General features: G+C 46.5%; 2 protein-coding genes and 1 long non-coding RNA gene across 10 annotated transcripts; 1 reads left to right on the forward strand and 2 right to left on the reverse strand.

Moving 5' to 3' along the window:
• The first annotated feature begins 775 nt into the window (after positions 1-775).
• On the forward strand, positions 776-14,201 carry LOC135239024 (fucosyltransferase 7 (alpha (1,3) fucosyltransferase)). 7 transcript variants are annotated; one of them, XM_064307349.1, is made up of 5 exons: positions 776-2,154; positions 3,327-3,425; positions 9,522-9,617; positions 11,578-12,649; positions 13,042-14,201. In XM_064307349.1, the coding sequence occupies exons 3-5, from the start codon at positions 9,529-9,531 to the stop codon at positions 13,051-13,053; spliced, it is 1,173 nt and encodes a 390-aa protein (XP_064163419.1). In that variant the 5' UTR covers positions 776-2,154; positions 3,327-3,425; positions 9,522-9,528; the 3' UTR covers positions 13,054-14,201. The 7 variants fall into 7 exon arrangements, with proteins under 7 accessions (XP_064163419.1, XP_064163422.1, XP_064163417.1 ...); XM_064307352.1 differs by having other exon boundaries at positions 11,581-12,649; XM_064307347.1 differs by lacking the exon at positions 3,327-3,425.
• On the reverse strand, positions 3,436-10,173 carry LOC135239025 (uncharacterized). Of its 2 annotated transcripts, XR_010325246.1 has the most exons (4): positions 10,057-10,173; positions 9,921-9,973; positions 5,437-9,568; positions 3,436-5,286 (listed from the first exon to the last, which is right to left on the reverse strand). It is a non-coding gene; the product is annotated as an uncharacterized LOC135239025 (long non-coding RNA). The 2 variants fall into 2 exon arrangements; XR_010325245.1 differs by having other exon boundaries at positions 3,436-9,568.
• Positions 14,202-16,236: 2,035 nt separating the features above from the next.
• pou5f3 (POU domain, class 5, transcription factor 3) lies at positions 16,237-22,307 on the reverse strand. The gene is made up of 5 exons (XM_064307346.1): positions 21,173-22,307; positions 20,851-20,962; positions 19,916-20,046; positions 18,450-18,614; positions 16,237-18,314 (listed from the first exon to the last, which is right to left on the reverse strand). Exons 1-5 carry the CDS (start codon positions 21,923-21,925, stop codon positions 18,051-18,053), a joined length of 1,425 nt encoding a protein of 474 aa, XP_064163416.1. The 5' UTR covers positions 21,926-22,307; the 3' UTR covers positions 16,237-18,050.
• Between the last annotated feature and the right edge of the window lie 3,142 nt (positions 22,308-25,449).

Below are 25,449 nucleotides of genomic sequence, written 5' to 3' on the forward strand. Positions count from 1 at the left end.
ATCCGCAGGGTGCGCTAGCGATCAGCAGGTTGGGCTAGCGATCATCAGGTTGCGCTAGCGATCAGCAGGTCGGGCTAGCGATCAGCAGGTTGCGCTAGCGATCTGCAGGTCGCGCTAGCTCTCAGAAATCTGCGTTGTCATAACGCAGGCCATTTGTGCATCTGTGCTCTAGCCAAACTCATTTCTGTCTAAAGCAAGCTTACCCCACGAACAGCTATTAACGAATCAGACACACAACGCGATTGAACAGAGTGCTAACGTGGCAGCTAGCTCTGCTATTGCGCAACAGTGGGGAAAGTAGCCAAAAAATGACAAATCTATTTATCTGTTGCAACTCCTAAGGTGTTAATCTGGGTTTGAATAAATAGGGTTTGGCAACTGAGCTGAAATTATGGGGTTTCATAGTTGAGCACAATTTCAATTTGTGAGCAGCTTGGCTACAGGCATGCAACAGCTTGCACAAGTGGTGTGTTCGCAACTGTTCTAGTGAAGGCTATCTGAACCACACCTCTCTGGTCCTCGAGAGTCAAGAACTGGCACAGCTTGAGAGCTGAGAAAGAAGGAGAATCCCCTAAAATATTAAATTAGAAAGCAATTGCACTCTTTTCCTTCTAAAATTACACTTGTGAACTATATGAGAAGGGCTGGCCCACACCTCTCGGAGATAGCTGTTATAACACCAGAAGTAAGGGGCAGTGATGTGTCATATAATTTACATCCTTCTCGTAAGTCGTCACTACTGTTGCAACATCTCACTGGCAGGAGTTTCAAAACGTTTCCTGTCATGACAAAAAATTGCTCTTCCAAAAGAGAGCAGCTTGGATTTTAAAGAAGAAAACAACAACTTATGATCACACGTTTTAGGGCTTGTTATGGCACAATCTATTCTGGATTTGTATTTTGGTTCTTGGATAACACGGTGAACTTGTGCTTAGTGACACTGCATTGCATACAGTGATATGTTACACACGAGTGTAGTTCAGCCCCTAAGGCTCTCTCCAGTTTACTTACGTCCATCAGTGGACATACTTTTCATACACGCACTGTGATCTCAAAGCTGCTGAGACCGTTGACCATCAGATCAATGCCTAAATGTGAGTGTAAAACTGCAGCTGACGGTTCTCCAGACTCACTGCAACCCAACCCAAAGTGGATCACATTCCACACGGTTAAGTGGGCATGAGCGGTCTGCTCGGTAATTTACGACGAGGGAATCGACACACATGCGTCCGCAGAGGTGGGTGGCCCCGCTTCCCAGCGTGCCCCACGACCGCGTATTCTGAGAAGCGAACGCATGAAGTAAGTTTCCTGCCGGCTAATGAAACAGGAAGCGCGGAGCTCTTAAGTCTAGGTTCCGCGCGTCACCGTTATTCGCCGCGAAACATCCACCGTCTCTGTCCGGTACGTGAGCGAGTCTGCGATGACGCGGTGGGCGTAACGGTACGACAGCGGGCGAGGAGGGGGAGGAGGGCGGGGTAGGAGTGGCGCGAGGGTCACTGGACACACCCCGTGCTGTTCCCCAGGACACGGCGGGCCCACCCGCGGCGCTGCTCTCGACTCGCCGGCACTTCTGCGAGCCGGGGAAACCGGGCAGGCAGTAAAGACGAGGATCGGCTGCTGACGATGGCTCAAAATGGCCGCCAAATGGTCCTGCCACCGCTGTCAATTTGTGAAGAGCTGGAAGACGAAGCGGCTGCTACCGCCGACGGCCCGACAGGCGCTTGCTTGCTCGCTGGGACGGAATTAGTCGTGCCAAACTGAGCTCTGAAAGAAAAAGGACGAAAACTAAACGAAAACATCCCCTCAGATTCTATGCTTCGAGGCACCGGGGCTACATTTTATTTTACATCAGATCGGAGAAGACGCTCTGCTCACCATGACATCAAGCTGCTGGGGGCCGTAGTGCCTGTGGACTCTTACACCAGCCTGCCACTTTATTTATTTTTTTTTTTTGTACATCTGATGAAAGCGGCCATCAGCTACGTTTCCCATTAGTGTGACATGATGGGTCTTTAGAAGAGGGGCTCTCAGCTGTTGTCTTCGAGGGCCTACAGGGGTCTACCGGCTTCCGTTTTTACTTTAAAATCAGCAGCCAATCGGAAAACTTCAGCAGCAAAATCAGCAGCCAATCGGAAACCAAAGAATCTTGTGGAGGTGAGTTAACCGATCGCTTTATTTGAATAACTGAGTGCTGAGCAGCCATAAACGCAAGCCTGTCCTCTGGCCGTCCAGGGTCTGGGCTGACTACCTGAGCTTAAGAAATGTCCAATCCGAAGGGCCGTGGATAAAAGCAACGGCAACACCGCACAGGTGCAGCAGCGAACGCTGTACAGTATATACAAATTAAAGGCAGCCAATTATATAGGGCGACATAGCTCAGGAGGTAAGAGCGATTGTCTGGCAGTCGGAGGGTTGCCGGTTCAAACCCCTCCCTGGGCGTGTCGAAGTGTCCTTGAGCAAGACACCTAACCCCTAACTGCTCTGGCGAATGAGAGGCATCAATTGTAAAGCGCTTGGGATAAAAGCGCTATATAAATGCAGTCCATTTACCATTTATATATTGGTGTGTATAACAGACCGATAGTTCTCGGGGTCAAAAGAGCTGCGGCGAGAAGTGCGCAGCCGAAGGGGGTAACTGATTTGAGGTTAACTGATGAGGCGCGCCCAGCGGTGCTATCTCTCTGAACGCGTGCACACGCCACACCCTGCCTGCGCACAGACAGTGATTCACATGCAGATTAAAGGCCATTCTCATCAGCTCAGATAGGGTCGTGCAAACACTCAGCAATTAAGAAAAGATGTCTTCCTGAGAGGCTGAGCAGTTGGGTAGGTGGGTTAGATATATATATATATATATATATATATATATACATACAAACCAAAATCAAGAAATTAAATTTGTAATTGCTTTAAGGGTGTCATCTAAAACATGATTTTTTTTTTTCCGTTAAGCAGTACAGCTCATTTCTGAACTCGCCTGACGTGCCAGTTACCCAGTGCCACTTCTCCTCCCCCCCCCCCCCCCCCCCCCCCCCGTCTTCTGTCTCTGCACTACTCTTCTCTTACAACTTTTGAACTGATCAGAACTGATACTGGGGCACTTGATAGAGTAGCGCAAAGATGTTTGAGAGTCACAAGTAGGTGAGGGGGAGTTGAATGCTACGCAAGGGTAAATTAATAAATAGGGGCTGTGTGTAAAAAGTGCTATAACTCCTATACAGATCACCCAATATGGACGTAAATACTCTCAAATTAAAGCTGTCAGTCTGCACTTTAACCTCATATTGCTCATTGCTTCATTTCAAATCCAATGTGTTCAAATTCAGGAAACTAGAGAATAGAAGAGTGTTCGCTGTACAACAGACACCATACGGGCATTTCTAAATGCACTGCAAAAGAGCAAGGGCAGTGTTGTAGTGAGGACAGTAAGCCACCCATTTTCACTGAATTCATGGTAGTTATTTTCTAAATATGGTATTTTTTCCTTCTCTAATCAGAATCAGACAAAAAACAAAAACAATCCTGCCAAATAAAAACTAACAATCTTATTATCCTAACTAGGTACATTTGAACTAAACTATAGGCTAGGGAGGGGTGGGGAGAGGTGCGGCCTGAAGAGATGAGTCTTTAGTCTGCGTTTGAAGGTAGTCAGATTCTCTGCTGTTCTGACCGCCATGGGGAGGTCATTTCACCAGCGAGGGGCCAGGACAGACAGCAGACGGGAGCGGGAAGTACAGACGCGAAGAGGGGGAGGTGCCAAGCGTCCAGAGGTGGCAGAACGGAGAGGTGTGGCTGGTGTGTAGGGTCTGATGATCCTCTGGATGCATCCTGGTGCTGACCCCTTAACTGCCTGGTATGCAAGCACCAACGTCTTAAATTTGATGCGAGCCATAACAGGCAGCCAGTGGAGGTCAGTGAGCAGGGAGGTGACATGGGAATGTCTGGGGAGGTTGTAGACCAGACGCGCTGAAGCATTCTGGATGAGCTGCTGGGGTCTGATGGCGGATGCTGGCAGACCAGCCAGCAGCGAGTTGCAGTAGTCCAGGCGGGACAGGACCATCGCTTGAACCAGGAGCTGGGTTGCGTAGGTGGTGAGGAAGGGGCGGATTCTCCGGATGTTATACAGGAAGAACCTGCACGTTCGACTCACCGCCGTGATGTTCTGGGAGAGGGACAGTCTGTTGTCCATCACCACTCCAAGGTTTTTTGCGGTGGGTGATGATGAACACCCCACGGTGCTTCACCCTAGGAAATGGAAAGTCAAGGAGGTTAGAGGATGGAGCAGGGATGAAGATCATCTCTGTCTTACCTGGGTTCAGCTTAAGATGGTGGTTATCCATCCAGCTCTGGATGTCCCTCAGGCAAGCAGAGATGCGAGCGGAGACCTGTGTGTCAGAGGGGGGGAAGGAGAGGAAGAGTTGGGTGTCATCGCCATAACAATGATAGGACAACCCATGGGCAGAGATTACAGGACCAAGAGATTGGGTGTACAAGGAGAATAGGAGGGGACCAAGGACTGAGCCCTGGGGAACTCCTGTGGCAAGGGGGCGAGGTGCCGATACTGCACCAGCCCAGGCGACTTGGAAGGACTCGATCCAGTCTAGTGCTGTGCCACAGATCCCCATAGCTGCCAGGGAGGACAGGAGGATGGGGTGGTTGACTGTGTCGAAGGCAGCAGAAAGGTCTAGGAGGATCAGGACAGATGAATGGGAGGCTGCTTGTGCGGCGTGTAGCGACTCACTGACCGAGATGAGTGCGGTCTCTGTTGAGTGGCCAGGTCTGAAGCCGGACTGGTGGGGGTCCAGGAGGTTGTTTAGTAAGAGAAAAGAGGAGAGTTGGTTAGAAGCAGCTCGTTCAATTGTTTTGGATAGGAAAGGGAGAAGGGAAACAGGACGGTAGTTCTGAATGACAGAGGGATCCAGAGTGGGCTTTTTCAGCAGTGGGGTGATGTGGGCCAGCTTGAAGGAAGAGGGGAAACATCCAGAAGACAAGGAGGAGTTCACAAGGGAGGTGACAAACGGGAGGATGTCAGGTGTGAAAGTCTGGAGGAGAGAGGAAGGGATGGGGTCAAGAGCGGTGGTAGGGCGGTGGGAGAGTAGGAGCTGGGAAACATCAGAGTCAGTGAGGGGAGAGAAAGTGGAGAAACAAGGGGAGGGAACAGAGACAGGAGAGTGGGGAAGGGTGGCGGTGGACGTGAAGGAGCTGCGGATGTCTGCAATTTTCTCATCGAAGAAAACTGCGAAGTCATCTGCAGCGAGGGAGGACTGAGGTGGGGAAGGAGGAGTGCTGAGGAGAGAGGAGAAAATGGAGAACACACATCACATTACAAGCATTTATCAGACGCTCTTATTAGACTTTTTTACATTTTTTTATTTTTTTATAAACATAGCATAGCATTTACATTGCATCCATTTATACAGATAGATATACACTCACCGGCCACTTCATTAGGTGACAGGAGTGGTACCCGGTCTGGTCTTCTGCTGCTGTAGCCCATCTGCTTCAAGGTTTGACGTGGTGTGTGTTCAGAGATGCTCTTCTGCATACCTTGGTTGTAACGAGTGGTTATTTGAGTTACTGTTGCCTTTCTATCAGCTCGAACCAGTATGGCCATTCTCCTCTGACCTCTGCCATCAACAAGGCATTTTCGCCCAGAGAACTGCCGCTCACTGGATATTTTCTCTTTTTCAGACCATTCTCTGTAAACCCTAGAGATGGTTGTGCATGAAAATCCCAGTAGATCAGCAGTTTCTGAATTACTCAAACCAGCCCGTCTGGCACCAACAACCATGCCTCGTTCAAAGTCACTTAAATCACATTTCTTCCCCATTCTGATGCTTGGTCTGAACTTTGCATATTTGCATTAACGGGTGCAGTTTGCAGTTGAAAAGGTGTACCTAATGTAGTGGCCGGTGAGTGTATACTGAAGCAACAGCAGTGAACGACCCAGGAAGCGAACCTGTGCCCATTAGGTTACAAGACCAGTTCCTTACCCATTGTACTGCACTGCCGACACTCCCTTGGTCTTTGCCCTTTGGTTCAATGAGCACCTTGTTGTCTTTCTTGGTCTCTGGAGCTTGATGATCTTTTCTTATACTTTTTTTTCTAAATATGAGCACTCAGTAATTGTTTTGGTTCATAATGACTAGATAACCTGCTTGAATTTCAGTAGGCCAAATCATCCATTTTATGCTAACAGCTCTGTACTTCAAATATGTTGGATGTATGTGGTTTTATTTAATTTCAACCAGTCAATTCTTGTTGGAGCTACATATATAAATTGGCGATAAATTTGTTGTGCAATTAAATCACATCAAAAAGACACATTTTTAAAATGTATTACTAGTTTTGGAGGATGACCATGTTCTAAAAGGCACTATTTTGTCCTAAGTAAGCCTAGTTGTTCAAATGTAATCAGTTCAGGTCATTGTGTGTTCTCTGTCAAAGGTGTCACAGTGAAATTAAACATTATTATTATGATTATTATTATTATGTACAAAACATTGCACTAAAGTAGACTGAAAACGCCATATTCTAGTGCCTTTTGCTAACCTTCCAAAACTGCTGTCACCTATCTTCTAAATACTTTGCTGTACCATATCTGCACAGTAACTCAAACCCACAAAGACATTTAAAAAAAAAAAAAGAAATCTATGCCAACAAGTCACACCCAATCGCATCTCCGTTGGGCAAAACGTTTCAGGTCTCCACCCTGCGATATATCTTGAGTGCTGACTCCATAAATCACACAGTGAAGAAACCACAAAAACAACAAATAGGGGAACACTTACTATGCGTGTCACTGTTCTTTTCACTATAAGAAAGAAAGCAGGAGAGAGCGAAATCTACAAGGAAAAGCAGGTGCATGTCTCTCATTAACGTTCAAGTGAATAGATAGAACTCAACCCGCACGCACGCGCGCACACAGCTGCTCTACTGCCGTAAACAGAGATCACCCTACGAAGGTAAGCCTGGCCTTTAAGCCCCGGCTCGCGCTGCGGCGTATGAAATTATATCCGACAGCTAAGATTTCTCATTTTCGTATTCCCATGCCGTTTTATTTCTTTTCAGAGATACAGCTGTTGACAGATTTTAACAGGACATGTGCCATTTTAGCACCGGTATAGATCGCAGGTATTTTCTTTAACTTGCAACTATACATTGTTTTAAATAAGAACATATTCTAAATATGATTTCATTTCAAGGAAATTGTGTAACATTTATGCTCTGTAGTCTGATGTCCACGCTTTTTGTACGCAGCCAACACTTTCCTTTGTATTAAACGATTCTTTTGCAAAGTTGTACACATATTTTCATGCAATAAAACCATATACGCCCTTAAATAGCCTGCTGAAAATAATTGGTTCAGTCATTCTTGGTAAAATATATATATTTTTGCACTACTGTAGATGATGTAAACCTAACTATAGGCTGGTTAAACCATAATAAGAATTCCTAAAATTGTAATGAATTAATGAATGAATCATTGCATTTAATATAGCACTTTTCCGAACGCTCAAAGTGCTTTACAGTGATGAAGGGGAACTCACCTCACCCACCACCAATGTGTAGCACCCACCTGGGGTGCTACACATAACGATTATACCCACCTGGGGGGCTACACGCTAACACGTAATGATTATAATTTGAGGTAATTTTTTCAGCGTCGCGCAAAATGGACAAATTAACTGTAGCGCTCTACCATCATTTTCTGTGGCTTTTTTTTTTTTTTTTTTTACGTGGACGGCCAATAGAGCGTCAACAATAATAATTATTTATGGTAACTGTCAACATTGTGGAAGAGAGTTCCGCTTGAGCGTTTGTCAAGATCATTGCAAAAATCGTGTCCAAATCAGTACAAACGTCATCGGTCATACGTAAACCTGTGTACATTGAGCGAGCGCACATAATTACAAAAGATTTACAATTGCGACTAAATATGAAGGATTATTTTACGTGGTTCTTATGCTAAATCGCGAAACGATCGTACTTGAGATATTTCGGCATTTCACCGCGGCGAAATCAGCTTGAAGTTGGACATTCGAGTAGACATTTCGAACTCGGTGGTGCATTAATTATCGCAGCCAATTTAGTAGTTCGATGATGGGCTAGCTAACAACGCTTCAGCGCTGGCAGTGGCGGGGGCGCTTGGTTAAGTACTGCAAATAAATAGCAAAAAAAAACAAACATATTTTTCAATAGCTTCCAAGTCACATGATCCAATGACTCAAATCCAAAACCAATTCCGCAAAATTATACTGTTTTGTACCCTCTGCCATACATAAACACTTCTCTCCCACTGTGATTTCAGTGTGGCATCAGTTCACTGTCTTCACTAAATGTTTCTGCTATGTTGCCGTGTTGGTATGTCAGTGTCAATCTTTGCTGTTTTGGTGCCGACAGTGAAAAGAAAAAAAATAATTTTACTCATTGATGAACTATCTTTCGATCTAAGAACCAAAAAAGCGTGCCTTCCTGTCAGGGGGGCACGTCTACTGAAATGAGTTCATCCAGCCGCCACTATATTCCGCGCCGCTGTGCATCAGGTGGGCAGTTTCGGTCACTGTGCGGCAGGGCTTAGCAACTGTCGCTAGCAGATAACAGGTGTCCAGAGCATGAGGTATTACGCGAAGAATCTGGAAAGACCCTGATTACACTGGAAAAGCACCTTGTTCCAAAATTTAGATACTAAGTGTTTCAGATGCAGCCGGAGAGCACTGCACATATCATGGCCACATTACAACTGGTTGTTTCCGGTTACTTATATTAAGATACTGTTCCTCGCTGTTATATATCATGAAATAAATCTGCACCAAATTTCCCCACCCAGACAGGAAAAGATCACAAGTCCATTCCGTAAGCGGTGGGGTTTTATTTTTTTGGTTGAATACAATGATCTGTTGAGGTCTCTCTACAAGTTTTCATTCTGTCTTTTTAATGCTGTTCTTGTGTGTCTCCTGAAAAACAACTGTAAACTCTCTCAGCACTTTCAGCATTCCTGAATTACCAGCACTGAACAAGTTCTTTGTTTTTATCATTATCGGCAGGTTTCACTAAATGTATTTCAATGTATTCTTCATAGTGGCTCTGCATGTATTGCATACATTATTATTATCATTATTATCATCATCATCATCCTCATAATTATATCTACTCATTTCAGTCTTTTTGCCAATGTACAAAGCTGACATTTAAAAAAAATGAATGAAACAAATAAAAGCAAGGAACGAATGCATAGTAAAAAAAGCCACAAAGAATAGAGTGCCATAATTAAGAGGGAAAATTAAAATTAAAGACTGCGACTCCACAATAACAAATGAACTAGGTAAGTCTTCAGCCCCTATCGAACCCTGTCATTATGGGAAAAGCGATACAAAAATTCCAAAACATGGAATGGAAAGGAATGGAATTTTATAACACTTCCTTTACCATGGTCCAGCACTTTGATGGGAGCTGGTTCGGTCCTCATGCATTTATCATACGTATTCACTGTTGGTAATTTTGTCTGTTTTGCTTTGTAGACAGCAGATGACTGCAGCATCCCAGGATGAGGCCAGAAGATTTCTGTCTGTTTCCAGAAAAGTGAAGGGAGGAGGGGTCTTGCACTTCGTAAGAAGGTGATTACAGATCTCATCTATTAAATCTCTCACCCACGCACATACCCTGGCAGACAAATGCACGTGCACCCATACACACACACACACACACACACACGCACACTTGTAGACAAACATGCATGCATGTACACACACACACACACACACAGATACAGTATGTATGCTCTCACACACAATACACACACATATTAGGCACATGCACGTGCGAACGCACGCACACACACACATTTGATTGCTTTTCTGCTTTTCAAGTAGTCCCTGATTGTCTGAAGCATGGCATCATTACAGAATATCAATATTTACCCATTTGCAGGCATAGCTTGTCAGACGTTATTTTCATTTTCTGGACGTGCAACCTGTGGGGAAGATGGTTTTTGGTCAGCAGAAAATAAGATTAAATGAACAAGAGAATAATTGATGGAAGCACACAAACATTAACCTTAACTGAAGAGACGCAGCAAGCACAGAACGTCTTCCAGGACTGAGTTTGACAGCCCCTGGCCTAGGCTGGAAAGAAGGTACAGAGTCACTACACGGGCATAAATTTAACTTTGTATCATGCGCATTCTCATCTGAGATAAATATAAACCTGCTACCATTGCACCTCCCATGCCTCGACGTGGCTAATTTCGGATTCTCAGAAATCCCCGGCACTTGGCTAAGGTGCAAACAAAAAAAGCAACAGGGTGTGCAAAGCAATCGCACATTTTGTTTATTTTTTCTTCATTTGCATACACCCATTGGCACACATGCAGACATACCTGCACAAGGACCACAAAAAAAACCGACAGGAAATTCCTCACCTAGATTAGATCTTTCTATCGTGCCCCGAATGCACAGTACCACCCCCACCCCCTCCCCCCCATGCCATCCCAAAAATGTCATCATGCATTCAGTGCACAGAACTGCAGCCCCATCTCCCTGCTGAATTCCTCCTGTATGGTGCCGCTCGTGCCGTGCAACTGTCTGCCTGAGGCTAGGCTCACAGGCACACCCAGCATCCTTATCACAGGATATGACTCCTGTCAACTTAGAAAAGAAAAGGGACAAACATGGCAAATGGGGCTGCACAAAACTGGCCACAATGATACTGCTTTTTTGAAAGTGGGTGTGGGAGGGACAGTACAACAACAAGGCTCTGACAGGAAGTAGAGTACTAGGCCTGAGAGCCTTGTTCCACTAACATTAGCATTATCATAGATCGTTATAGTGGGTGTGTGCGCTCATTGGAACACATGGGGTACACATGCCGCTTCCCACTCCACTGTGCGTGCACATCTAGCAGCATCATAGTGTAGCTCTGTCCTGTCCACACCCAGGATATGCAAGAAAGGCGAAGCACAGAAGCTGATCATAGATTCTTTGGATTCAACAGATAGGCAATTCCTACAATCCTTCTATCTTCTCTGCTTGTTAACCACATGGAGTTTCTGGCTGGTGAAAGGAGTTCCTGGCGCTGTATTTCAATACAGTATGTCCATTGCCACAGTGCTGTACTTGGTCATGCCCCAGTCGTGAATTATAAGGGGACGCATAACATAGAATGTTTCTGCTAAAGCAGCAGGGAGGCAGAGCTTTCAATGGAAAGAATACAGAGCTGAGTGTCTGATCCAGCTAGAATACAATCAGTGGCCTGACTCTCCAACACAACCAAGCAATAAGTCACAGAAATTCAAGCCAGTAGTTCATTGTGAGTAACCCTCTCATACTCTTCCCTGGTGTGATATCAAGTATATCAAAATCTCACATTTATCTTAGCTTACTTGGCTAACTGGCCTAGAGAATTTAGTCAAAAACCCAAAATTGATTAATCGAAATAAAGAAATATGATCCTTCAGGAAGATGCTTTCCCCATCTTAAAAGTTTAAGTATTCCAAATGAAGTATTTCACTCACGTCTGGTAGAGACATAAATCTACCCAACCCACCCACCTGCCAATGTATTCTTACCCATCCTCCAGCAGGCTGATGACTGCTCCACTGCACACGCTGGTGATGAAGATCATCGTCGTCATCGGCACGTGCGGGGTAGCACTCAGCCTCTTCCTACTGGACCAGAGCGTAAGGGGCGGGACCCTGAAGCAGCAGCAGAACATCACCGTCCTGCTCTGGCACTGGCCCTTCAGCCGGGCCTACAGCCTGCAGGGGGACGTGTGCCGCGACGCGTACGGCGTCCCCGGGTGCGTCCTGACGGACAGCCGCGCCTCCTTCCCCGACGCCGACGTGGTGGTCTTCCACCACCACGAGCTGAAGTACAAGCGGTCGAGCCTGCCCCTGCACCTGCCCCGCCCGCCCGCCCAGAAGTGGATCTGGCTCTCCCTGGAGCCTCCGGCCAACAACGGGCCGCTCTCGGCCTACGACGGCGTCTTCAACTGGACCATGTCATACCGCCGAGACGCCGACGTCCCCGTTCCCTACGGCAGGCTGGTGCCGAGGGCCACCGCCTCGGCTCCCGCCGACGACCAGGACGACGCTAACGCCGACTACTTCGTCCCCGGCAACAAGACCCACCTGGTGTGCTGGGTGGTGAGCAACTACAAGTCCCGCCACGAGAGGAGCAAGGTGTACCAGCGTCTGAAGCAGGTGGTGAAGGTGCAGGTGTACGGGCGCTGGGCGCGGAGACCCCTGAGCGACCGCGACCTGCTCCCCGCCATCTCCCGCTGCCACTTCTACCTGGCCTTCGAGAACTCGCAGTCCGCCGACTATGTCACCGAGAAGCTCTGGCGGAACTCCTTCCAGGCGGGCGCCGTGCCCGTCGTCCTGGGCCCGCCCCGCGGGAACTACGAGGCCCTGGCGCCCGCCGACTCCTTCGTCCACGTCGACGATTTCAAATCCGTCGAAGAGATGGCGCAGTTCCTGCGGCGGCTGGCCGCGGACGGTCGGCGCTACGCCTCCTACTTCGCCTGGCGCCGGCGCCACGAGGTCAAGCTGTACACCGACTGGAGGGAGAGGCTGTGCCAGATCTGCCGTCACTACCACAGCCTGGATCCCCGCAAGGTGTACCAGGACCTGGACAGCTGGGCCAATGGGCAGGTAACGCAACACATTCCCTCCACCAGCTTCACCACCTCTCCAGCAAGACACAAACTGCTTACGAGCATCTTCCATACAATTATTATATTTTTTTAATCGTCAAACTGTGAATACACAGTTTGAAAAGTCATTTGTAAAATATTTTTTTATTTATTGTTATTGCTGTTGTTTTTATTGAAGTCACAGTAATATCTGAACTAAAGATTTTAAAAAATGTATTTTAAAAAAAACCATTCAAAGTTCAGCAATCACTAAAATGAACTTGCTAAACTGAGTTAAATGTTGATTGAGCGCAGGCCAAAAATTAAATAAAAACTATCATTATCTCCATACACAATAACATTTATGCTTTATTCCATTTTTATCTCATCGACCTGTTAATTTGCCTCTAGATCGTCAGCTGAGAGCAGCCACCATTTGGACGATGTGGAACAGCGGTCGATTCGCGCCGCTCTCTGGGAGCACAGAGAACGAGGGGATGAGTCACAGGCGTTTCCCTTGGCTTGCTGCTGCTCCTCTTCGGCTGCAGTTGGACATCCTCATCCTCAGAGTAACGAGCACTGGGACCGCAGTCATTTGTGAGGGCGAGAGCCGTTCAGAGCGGTTCAAAGGAAGGGCGGAAAATGCGAGTTATTCCTCTGTGAACGCGATCAGAACGCGTTATTAAAAAAACATTAACATTTCAGTGACTTTACGATCAAATACTTCAAGGTTTTGGAATTTTACCATCGCTGTTTTTGGCAGCGTTTGAAGCATTACCTCAACGAATCATCGGTGACCCAGAAATCGAATGCTTAGTAACGTCTGGGAGAGAGATCAAGATTTCACAATTGCTCAAGGACACAACGTTGCTCGTGGAAAGCAAACTGCAGCTTGCAAAAGCACTTGATACAATTGTCTCGTTTCCTTTTTTCCTACATTGTGCAATGTTCCCGTTAAGGATAATGTTTATATCTGGGTACGCATCTATAAAACAAGGGCTGTAACTCCTACATGGTTCACCCAATAAGCATGAATACATACAAATGACAGCTGACCGCATGCACTTTAACCTCATATTCATGGTGTCATTTCAAATACAATAAACTGGAGCACAAAGTCAAAACAAAAATTGTGTCACTGTCCAAATACTTATGGACTGCATTCATAAGAGGTTTTTCTCTCTGTACAAGAGGTCATGTCGAGAGAAATTAGAGGGACATAGATTGGGGGGGGAAAGCATGGTTACTTCTGTATACAGTTTGTGTACCGAATAGAGAGATCCACACAAAAGCACTTGTTGCATATATATCAGAGTTTACAGATAAAAATCGTTCTTTTTGCCAAAATATCCAGGAGTCACGATCGCCCTTTTTATTAATGTAGTTTGGTTTCTGATTTGAGATGATTGTTACAAATTTCAGAAAATTCTGAACAACTTCACCTTGAATATGAGATTAAAATAAAAATGTAAAAAAGATCAAAAAGAAACTTGAACTTGTAACAAAATGGTAAATAGTTAACGGTAAATTTCACAGACAAATTTTGTAAATCCTCAGGTTTAAATCCTTTACTTATGAATTTAAATCTTTGATGGACTCACTTGAACCACGTAGTAATAAGGCATGTGCTTGCACGGTGACAGCTGCATTCTAATAGTTTCCATGTGAATCAGCTCACAGTTCTCTTGACTAAGGGAATGCAGAGAGAGCAAGATTTTGATCATTTTGATTTGGGTATCATTGCACAAGGTCCGCACCTCCACCCACACACTCACCCCCAACCCCACCCACACGCACCCCCAACCCCCACCCTCACCCTCACACACACTCACCCCCAACCCCCACCCCCACCCCCCCACTCAATCAACTGCATGTGGCAATCTTACCCAGGGTACCTGCACTGCAGTACATTTATAAAAGGTTGTTAGTCGCAGAATTGGTTCGACTGAATTATGAACGCCGTAAACCACATTCGAAGGGGTCTGGCTTTCTTCAGAACTGAAACACTTTTGACCGCCATTTTAATGGAAACAGGTCTTCGAAAAAAAAGCCGCTCTGACTCAATTCAGCCAGACCACAAAGCTGAGGTACGGGCTCACACAACTTGTCCTGAAACCAACTACAGATTTTCTCGATAAGGATGATGCCATTCAAGTAAAAAACCAGTGTGTGCTGAAATATTGCGTTTTGATTATTAGTAATACATCTATATGCAACCTCTTGTGCGTTAAAAAGGTTCAAATTAAAGTGAATGCAGATAAACCCAAAAGCACAATTTGAACACCTTCAGAACAGGCAACTGGTGGCTCACTGGTATCCTCATTCGAGAGGTACTGGAACAAAGCGATCATCAGTTAATCGTCACAGGTATTTGTACGAATTTCAACTGTCACACATCACACCAAGTCAAATGGTGTGTGCTGCAAGATCGAGTCCAGCGAGTAGCTCTGAGCTAAGGCCCTGGCTAACGGGAAGTACCTTATGTTAAAAAATGTGGCACGTTACCACATCAACAGAAGGCAGGCACGGACGGAGTGTAGCACAGTGGGTAAGGAACTGCGCTTGTAACCGAAAGGTCGCAGGTTCGATTCCCGGGTAAGGACACTGCCGTTGTATCCTTGAGCAAGGTACTTAACCGGAATTGCTTCAGTATATATCCAGCTGTATAAATGGATAAAAGTTGTGTAAGTCGCTCTGGATAAGAGCATCTGCTAAATGCCTGTAATGTAATGTTAGACATGGTACAAAAAGAACGTTTCCAAAGCAGACACAAAGCGAGTAGAGTAGCTAACCACGTACATTAGGCAAGGTTCATTTTAGCTGAATGGGACGCTCGCCCTGGCGCACGTTCAATCCGAGAACAGCGTGCACCAGTTCGATACGGTTTCCGAGTTGAATTACAAGTTTCCTCGAAACGGTGCGAAGCGGTGCGAAAAGGTGCGAAACGGAGCTTTCAGGTCCGTTTTCTCTCGTTTGGTGGACGTGTCAGAGGTGTTACCCAATCAGCAGCGACGTGTATATAAACCCCGCCGTATTAAAAAAGGCAGTGAGCACAATGGATCCAACTGAAGTCCTTTACAAATGTGTCCACTGCAGTTTGGTGCATGCGACAACTGAAGACGTTGGAAGACATGTTTGTCGGAAGTATTTTATAGTATTAAACGCGCATTTAGACTGATTTCATCACGCTCTGAAAATTCTTCGAAAAGACTGGCCTTCTCAGTTGCCATAGTTGCAACACGTGTGTAACACAACAGGGTGTTCAAGGCACCACCGTTTCCGTTTAAAAACGCTTTTCTACGTTTTGTCGGGGCTGAACGTGCTCCTGGACTAGGGGTCTGCACCCCTGGAAATGTGGAGGACAGCTGGTTTTAGTTTGCCTTAAAATAAGCAACCATTCTGCACACCTAAGAAAGCAGCTGAAAAAACTGAAATTAAAGTGGTTGATCTGTGCCAGAAAAACCACCACACCTCACAGCTCTCTGAGAACAGGCTTATACACCCCTCACCTGAAACAGAAAGCCAGACATCAGCCCTGCAAGGAATATTAAACTTAGCACACATCACAGATGAGAAATAAGAAAATCAATGAGGTCGAACACCAGATAGAAAAAGGTGATTTAATCCCTAGAGTCAAAAGGACAGTCAATTCAATATACAGGCTTAAGATGGGCATTTCAAATAACTTATCACACACACGTGCAGAAACAGAACACAAGATATTCCGCTGACAATCACCAGAGCCGTTGAGCTGAACAGGTCATGACTGGGCTGAGGTGAGGTGGGGCGGGGCGTGGGGGGGTTGGGGGGGGAGGCGGGCGTTTAAAATAGTCCGTTAGCCCAACACAAAATTCCGCTTCATTGCAGGGCCCTAAAAATACAGGCCAAAAAAAAAAAAAAAAAAAAAAAAAAAAAAAACCAAATGACGCTAAAAATAAAAACAAAAACGAAAAGCGGAGAGAAAAAGCGTGGGGTTCGTTCCGAGAAGCTGACCAGATCTCTCTCTCGCTCGCTCATCTCGGGGGCGATGCGATGCGCCGGCGGTGGCGGCGGCGGCTCGTCACGAGAGCCGGCCTCCCGCGGCCTCGCAGTTTCTCGGGGCGAGGGCGCGTCCTGAAGACGCGCGAGGGGAACGGAGACGAGTTCTCACCGCCTCCCGCAGGTACCTCGGGCCCGTCCACATCCTGTCTAACAGGAAGCGCGCAACCGCCAGCGCTTTGAGAAAACAGGTCTTCCAGCGCGCGGCGGCGTGCAGGTCAGCGTGAGAGCGATAAACATGACGAATGTTTCTTGGGGGCTTTTAGTGGGGGGGGGGGGGGGGGGGGTGGATGGGGCGTGGGAGGGTACAGGGGTTGGTGGGGGGGGGAGGCACTGCATGATGCCCCCCCCACCCTTGCCATACGTTTCCTGCACGCCCTCAGCATCCGCCAACCACCCTGCATGAGAAAGCGGTTAAAACTACCGGTGTGTGGGCTAATAAATCAACAGCTATGAACAGGCGAACGAAACTGGGCCCCCCCCCTCCGTGTCTCCAGCACATGGCAGCAGAACTCTAATCCTCCCCACCGCGCCCCCCCCCCCCTCAATATCCTGTCCTGCACACTTTCACCGACGTCACTAACCTTAGCCTCAGTCTGCTTTCCATTTGGGCCCAATAATTTCATAGGTGATCAAATTTTCATTAACGCTGGTGTCAAAAGGGCGCGCACTAATCGATGGTCGACGCTTATGTCATGAAATGACTGCAGTCGCATCAAAACGCACACCGGCAAATGATGAAATGACACAGAATATCACCTACAGACACCAAAAGGCGAGCAAAGACACATAAGCCCTTAATACAAAGCGATATTTGAGTGCATATACAATTAAAAGATTTTAAGAAATACATTTCATGGCTTCATTAAAAACATTGGGCATTTACACCAAGGTTTCTGGGGGTGGGTGAGGGGTGGGGGGGGGAATAAGAATGTGCTCCCCCTGCAGGACAGAGATGCAAGATCAGACAGCATTTCACAGAAAGCCAGAGACTGCACCACTGAAGAGACAGCCACCCCTCCACACAACTGCACTGTGATGCAAGAGGCACAACTTCAAATGTGCAAAAATACGGTCTGGCTAATAAAAGAGGGTTTTAAAAAATAAAATTGTCCTGGAGAGGGTTGGTGTTTTAGTGAAACTCTCCACAGTAGGGAGTCCAGGTGGAGAAGAGGGGGGGGGGGGGGTCTACCTGCAGTCTGCCCCCTCCCACCATACAGTGAGCTGCCAAAGTTCAGCCTGAGAGGTGCAAGTTCCATCCAGGATGCTGTCATCTGCTCATCTAACAGACAAGGACCAGACCGGGGCGGGGGGGGCAGAACGAACAGCCCTGCCCCCTGGAGAGCCCAGTCCCGACAAAGGTGTGTGGGTGGGGGTGTGGCTTAACTGGTCAGGTGACCCACAAGTCCCGGGTGCAGGGCCTGCTTGAAGACTTCGGACCTGTGGAGGGGGGGCACGTAGAGGCTCGGGGGAAGGGGGTGGCCGGGATGGCCGGGGTAGGTCTGGGGCGGGAGGGGCACGGGCCCCATGTTGTGGGGCATGGGCGCGGTGGGGTCGAAGTACGGCCCCTCCGCACACTCGTCGTCGAAGGGCAGGGCCAGCCTCTTCCCCTTCTGCCGCCGGTTACAGAACCACACCCGCACCACCTGCAGGGGGCGCACACGCACACAGGGTTACACCACACTGGGTTAAACGCCTACGCCATCTTACCAACAGAGAGAAGGGGACACTGCAGACGTTGGGGGGGTGGGGGGTGGAGGGGCAGGTGCTGGGTAACTCACGTCTCTTTCCAGTCCCAGGTCGTCAGAGATGTGGGTGATCTCCTGGGTGTTGGGTTTGGGGCACTTGATGAAGTAGGACTCCAGAGCGCTGCGCACCGTTCCCTCCAGGCTGGTCCGGCGCTTCCTCTTCCTGCTGTCCACAAACACGCGCTCCATCTTGTACATCTGAGGAGGAGAAAACAGGATCAAGACTTAAACGGGGGATCGCCTGAAAGCTCACAACACTTGCACGTTCACACTTTTACATGTCAGATTCCAAAAATCACAGGATAAACATACCAAATACTTTCACCCAATAAAACACCAGCAAAATTTCTGTCAATTATTAAGTTCCGTAAGGAACATCCATTGTCACCAAATAATTGCCTCATCCAACTACAGGTTTTGGTTCGAGTCACATTTCCTTAAATTTTTAGATCAGCAGGAGAAAGTTAAAACTTCACCGGCGTTTTAAATCAAAAGTATTTAATCCAAGATTGGACGGCACACTGGATTTAGTAGTCATAGCCGCTGTGCTGCTCTGCGCAATTTTTGGCAAAGGTTGAGGTCCCTCACACTGCACAGCCAGGTATGATTGATCACCAAGTGCTAAATGCTAATCTAATGTACAGGTGAAACCTAATCTAAACCAGGATGTTTAGATTCTTTATGAATAGGGGGTTGTATCCATACTGAAAAATGACCTGTCCAGCACTACACACGCTATCCACTAGAGGGCATCATTCACAAGCCATGGGCTCTCCAGTGAATTTAGGTTCCATTTTTTCCCCCCAATTGAGCACTCAAAGGCCAATGCAGTTCAAAAGATGTGATACTAGAGTAGATCATGTACGTCAAAAACGCGATCAATTTGGGTCTCATAGCCAATCCTTGCGATTTAAATTACAGAATTTGATGTTGATGTCAGGCATGTGCATGTGGCTGTTAAAGAATTATTGCAGCTGTAATTCTGATCACGCATGCAACTGTGCGTAAACAGCATTTCATTTAATGACCAGTCAAGACCAAAAACTGAACAAAATGTCTGTGCACGGTCATGCTTGTGGCAACCACCATTGGAGGAGCAGTCACATGGTCATCTTTAAATTGTCCAACTGGTAATCATTCAGTTACCAAATGGACAAATCTCGTAGAAATGTGCAGTGCATAATTAAATAGCTGTTGTACAATTGATACAGACAAACGACTGTGCACTTTTTGATTTACATCGATTCAATATTGCCATGCTTTGCCCCTTTTGATATTCTGCACTTAAAATTCAGTCACAGCACTGGAATATTTATCATTCACAAAAACAGACTCTCGCTCCATTGGCCCTTGTTGATATTCAGGTGAGCTTCGGAACAGGGAGACCTGTATGAGTTTCCCCAGTTCCCCTTTCACCAGCCATTGACCTGAGCCATTGACTGGAGACAGTGCGAGTGCGTCAGTGGGAAAGGGGGGGGAAGGCGGGGGAAGAGACTCACGTCCTGGGGGTTGTCCGAGGTCTCTGCCTCATTCAGCCACCTCTGGAGCAGAGGCTTCAGCTTGCACATGTTCTTAAAGCTCAGCTGCAGCGCCTCGAACCGGCAGATGGTCGTCTGGCTGAACATCTTCCCTGTGGGCAGAGGTTACCGAGAATAAACATTTATATTCACAGAACACAGCTAGATGCAGAGAAAAGTGGACATCAACAGGGATTTGTTGAGTAAAATATTTTAACTTTTGACCAAAGATTAAACTGCAGGTGTCTGGGAAAGGAATTCTAAAATTCTGAGACAAAATTGCCAAGAACACCGCTTTTGCCACACACCAGGGTTTTTAAATCCTGATTCACATACCAGACTTGATCAGCAAACAAACAGTTTTAAATTTCCTCTATTACAGAATGCAAATAGTTGAATTTGAACTGGGCTGCATTTAATTAAATTAGGCTGGCAGGGTTAATCAGTGGGGTCCTAAATGCCATTAAGATAAGGCACCAGGTCAAAAGCAGCAAAAACATGGAGACAAACCTGCATTGTGTTAGAATAAATTTAAGGACAAAACTCAAGCAAGAACTTGAACATTTTCAACAATCTTAACTGAACCGTGTGTGCATGCACAGGCATACTTGTACACGTTCTTGGTAGCTAATATCAGTAACTTGGCACATGGTGTAATGATAGAAATGAGTACACCAACATGGCAACTGACATAGCCAGCAGACAAATTATCATTCAGCATAAGATAATTTTACCACCTAAGGCAGTCAAAATGGACATTTCCTTTAGTCTTCATGAAAGAAGCGACGGGCTGTAAAACGGGGTGAGCCGCGGACGACAGTGACAGGTCTTTGCGCACATTATACACGCGAGCGTGACATAACCGGTCGGAAGTAAGAATAACGGAGCATTTGGAGGCCATGGGCCGCCGGACTGACCGTAGAGGTTTCCCAGTGCGAGCCCGACGTCAGCCTGCGTGAAGCCCAGCGTGATCCGTTTGTGCTTCAGCTCCTTGGCAAACTGTTCCAGCTCCTCAGTGGAAAGGTTTTCCTACAAATACGCAAGATTAAAAAAAAAGGTTTAAATAGTTAGGCCAAGTCAATTCAGCCAAAATTGCGCAAAAAACATCTGGAGTTCACCAAGTGCCACAGCACAGCTTGTAAACTAGCAACTGGGACTGTCTACCTTGTAAATAGCATACTTTTTCCAATGCGCAACAGTTTTTTTTGCAAAATGATGCATAACAAAATGAAAGCTTACCTCGTCTTCCGAATCGCTAGCTCCGCCGCTGGACGAGCCGCTACTCCTGGTGTTGCCGTTCGGCAGCTGAGTGGCGGGGATCTCTTGTGCGGTACCCGCCGGAAAAAAGCTTGCACCCTGGTACCCATTGCTGGGGGGTGAGGGCGACAGAGAAGGAGAGGATGCAGCCGATGTCGGTGGTGCGGGGACAGAATTGTTTGAGGCCGCAATGGGAGCCAGACTCGGCCAGAAAGACGGGTTCCATGGGGTAGAATAGTAGACGCCGTGGGCCATGGTGGAGGCCGGTGGTGGGGGAAACTGCGAAGGAAGCTTGGTTTCTATGGGATACTCGTTCACATCCTTCTCGGTCTTGATTTCTGGTATCTTAATCTGTTCCCTCGTTTCTGCTATCGGGGGGCTGAGGTTGATGGGTTGAGCGGCGGCGGTTGACCCCGCTACCTGGCCCGTGTACTCGGGAGCGGCGAACGGATACCATGGCCGCGGCTGACCCGGGTCACTCGCTTGGATCTCAGAGTGCCTGTACTCCCCCCCGACGGCGGAAAACGGGAAAAACGGTTGCGGTGGTGGCGGAGCGATCCCACTGTATGACGATTTGTTGAAGAGAAGACCCGAGTCTTGTAACATGCCGTGAGGAAACTGCAGCGAAGCACCACCGATAGATTCCTGACCGAAAACCTGCGAATACATCGCTCTACTTGCTTCGTAAGGTCCTCTAGTACACTCCGAAATTGGACTTAGAGGTCGGTCAGACATGATTTTGCTGTTCCAATTAATTATATTAAACTCCTGTTCTCGCTAATCACACAGAATGACACTTTTCATTACGATTTAAGTTAATGCACGACCGAATTAGGCAATCAGTTGAACAGCTAGCACAATGTTTACATATAGCCTATACAGTCCGTTGTTCAATTACAGCTATATTGCAGTTGCAACTTCTTCGAAGCGTGAACCCCCGTTCAGAAAGTTCCTGGTCACCTTCTCTCTCGAAACTCGCTTGTATGGAAATGTGAGCAATTGTCGTCTCTTCGTGAGAAGGCCATCAATTTAATCCAAGGTTCACCGCCAACAGCAAAATACTTCTCAGTCCCACTCCAAAGTCTGCCCAGACAATTTAGTTACACAGCGTTTCTTAATCAGTTGTTTCTGGAGGCCGGTGTGTCGATTTAGGTTCCTCCATTCTCATTGGTCGCACAAAACAATAGCCCCCAGCTGATGGTGATTTTGTGAATGAACTTGATTTGTTTCATTGGGCGTCTGTACTTAGGGGAGGGTGGGGTGGGAGGGTGTCTTTTTGTCACGTCGACATTTGGGTTGGAAGCCCAAGATATATTACCCACTTAATAGCCTTTTTTATTGGTATTTTGACTAACATCCCCAAACGTTTTATTTTTTGTATTATTATTATCGACTGTTGATCAGTTCCCTGGCTATGTCCAGCAGCAAGCTTTGGAAATTGACTTTAATTTTGTTACTACAATTTATTTGTATATATTTATAATATTGTAAATGGCTGCTAGACGCACCCTCACCACAAGGATGATTCGGCCGCCGTTCACAATAGGTGTTTATTGATTGGTTTGTGTCTTTTCCGTTATATGTTTGCATTGCTAAATACAGTAGCTTCAAATAAATATTCAAGACAACGTTGTCAGTGCATATTAAATGTGTTGGTCATAACGGCGCAGTTTGTTGAAATTATTCAGTCTTAATTAGTTGTCCTTGATATTAAAATCCACAGTGATTAGCATACGCATAGACAAAAACACACTTGACTATGTATGAAATTTCAAGGCCACAGTTGCCAAGTGTAGCTTCGATGTGACAATGCAAATAATTAGGTTCTGGATGAAAGGCCTACCAAAATAATTTAACAACTAAAAATAAAACCTCAGACTTAGCGTTTGTTTATTGTTGGCTATTGCACCTTGTCAGTGTACTTGTTATTTTGGCTGCTTGGTGTAGCATAGCCAATTAGTTGCATTTGGCAGCGTAAAGAGTAGCTTTGACTGCTGTTAAAAACAATATTTTATGTCGTGTGGTCTGCGCCATCTCTTCATATTTCAAGAAAATAATGGAACAGATTTATAATTTGCTTGGAAACGTCTTTATTGGGGGGCTAGTGATGGTTAGTGTCAATGGCGAACCAATGCAGTTTATAGTTTTACAGTCGGGTTTTGCTGAGGCTCTTGATTTAAATGACCCTTCTCCAGACAGCAGCAGCGCCTCCGGGCCCTTTTGTTCAAGGACTTGAACAAAAATAAAACCCTTAAGACATTTTTGCATTCCATATAGTATATATAGTCACTGCCACCACTGGTCTGTAGACGTGGGTCAAATTAGGTACAATGAACGCAACATATATTTAATTGAACACAACCTTACAAAACACCATTGTAATCATTATAATTATCGCTTCCCAGGCTTGTTGGCTTGGAAGAGCGTGGTTACAAACTTGCATTTGAATTTAATCTGAAACAGTTGAGTTGATCTGTGTGTCCTGCGTCGCCTCGCGCTTGTGTTCCTGGGGCACAGGGGGGGTGTTTAAATGGGTTGTCATTACACGGCTATCTGTGTCAACTGAGAATGGCTCGTGTTTCTGAAACATGTGTGAAAAAGTGGAAAGCGCGTTAAGAGTTCGCAGACACTGTAATACACCTCATTGCAAATTTGATTTATTTAGCCCAAAATTCGGGAAAAAGCGCACGAGGTAGCAAGAACCCACGAATAGTATTTTTGAAACTCGCTTAAAAAGCAGAGTTTTCCGCAGACCTACGTTTTACACAAAAGCACTGAAATAAAACGCTATTTCTTTTTTAAGCTTAAGATCTGTGTTGAAATATGACCGATTTTTACACTTAGTGATAATAACATAAGACCTGTAAAATAAATTCGCCCGGCTGAGAAGAACGCGTCTGACTTTGAATTTTTCCCGGTGCTTGCGCGCGGAGGGCTGAGGCTGTGAAGACATTTCCCCCCCCCCCCCATTTTTTTTTCGACCCCCAGCGGCTTGTTCGCCACAGATTGCGGCAGGAAGACACGCTGCGGGGCGCCAACGGGGAGTCATTGTGTGGCTGGGCCCCGGGGCTCCCCGTGGATTGGAGGCCCCGAGAAACGATGGCCGGCCATTAGCCTCCTTTCAGATCCGAACAATAAGTCGCAACTCTTTGATTGCCGCCCCCTCTGCTTCGAAACGCACACCGCGGCCATCGCAGTTTCAGTTTCAGTGGAAGGCCCGTTTTCAGCATACGCTTAGTCACAGCCACTTTATGCTATAACCACCCATAGTTTCCCCCATAGGAAATTGAGGCAGACGCTAGACATGAATCCAGATGTTCAACAGAGAGTAGGCCCATAACATAGCAGCAATAGGTAATAGACAGAATTGTACAAGATACAGTTGTACAAAATAAAGTAAATATGTAGAGGAAAAAATAATTAGCTAGGATTTATATGCCTACATTCTCCATTGTTTTTTGTCATTCCAGTCATTGCCGTCTGAATTTTTTTTGTATTACATACATGCTAAGTGTGTGTTTCTCATGCCAGTACAGATAAGTGAAATCACTGAAATTGAAAGACAGTGGATACCTGTGATCTACCAAAATTCTAATTCTAATCCCTCTAATACCCCTTTACCACCCCAAACCCCCCTCCCCAAAAAAAAACCCCACCAACACAACGTCAAGCCAATCCAACCCCCCCCCCCCCCCCACCCCCCACCTCCCATCGTCAAACACACTCTGCCCCAACTTGATCCAAATAAAGACATCCATCGCTCCCTGCCCCTATTCCCTCTGAGTCCCAGTCACAAAGCCGGGCACAGGGGACACTGCAGGCCCAGGGAGTCACTCTGAAGACTTAAGACATCAAACCCACACGCAGGCTTTGTGCTGCTCCATGGACTTGAGGATTGTCATGCAAAGCGCAGACACTCTTGGGGAGAAAGTGTACAGTCAGGTTTCAGAGAGGATTGTGGGATTGGAAAGGGTGGGGGGGGGTTGGAAGAGATTAGTCAGAAAGCCAGATGTCTTTAGATCTAGTCTTAAAGCTCGCCTTCATTTTTAGCTCTTGTGACTGACTACTGTCTTTATCTGAAAAATAAAACTTCCCTTAACTTGTGCAGCACGCGATCCCAAAAAGTTCCTGCTGTGAGACGAAATCAAGTGGATATTAATTACATGACTTGTTAGTTCAGATGAATTGAACTTTGATTGATTGATTGATACATGTAAGCAAAGAGGTCTGTAACCTTCCGTAGCGGAGACAGTCGCATT

This window comes from Anguilla rostrata, chromosome 14 (genome assembly GCF_018555375.3).
Source record: "Anguilla rostrata isolate EN2019 chromosome 14, ASM1855537v3, whole genome shotgun sequence".
Lineage (NCBI taxonomy): Eukaryota > Metazoa > Chordata > Actinopteri > Anguilliformes > Anguillidae > Anguilla > Anguilla rostrata.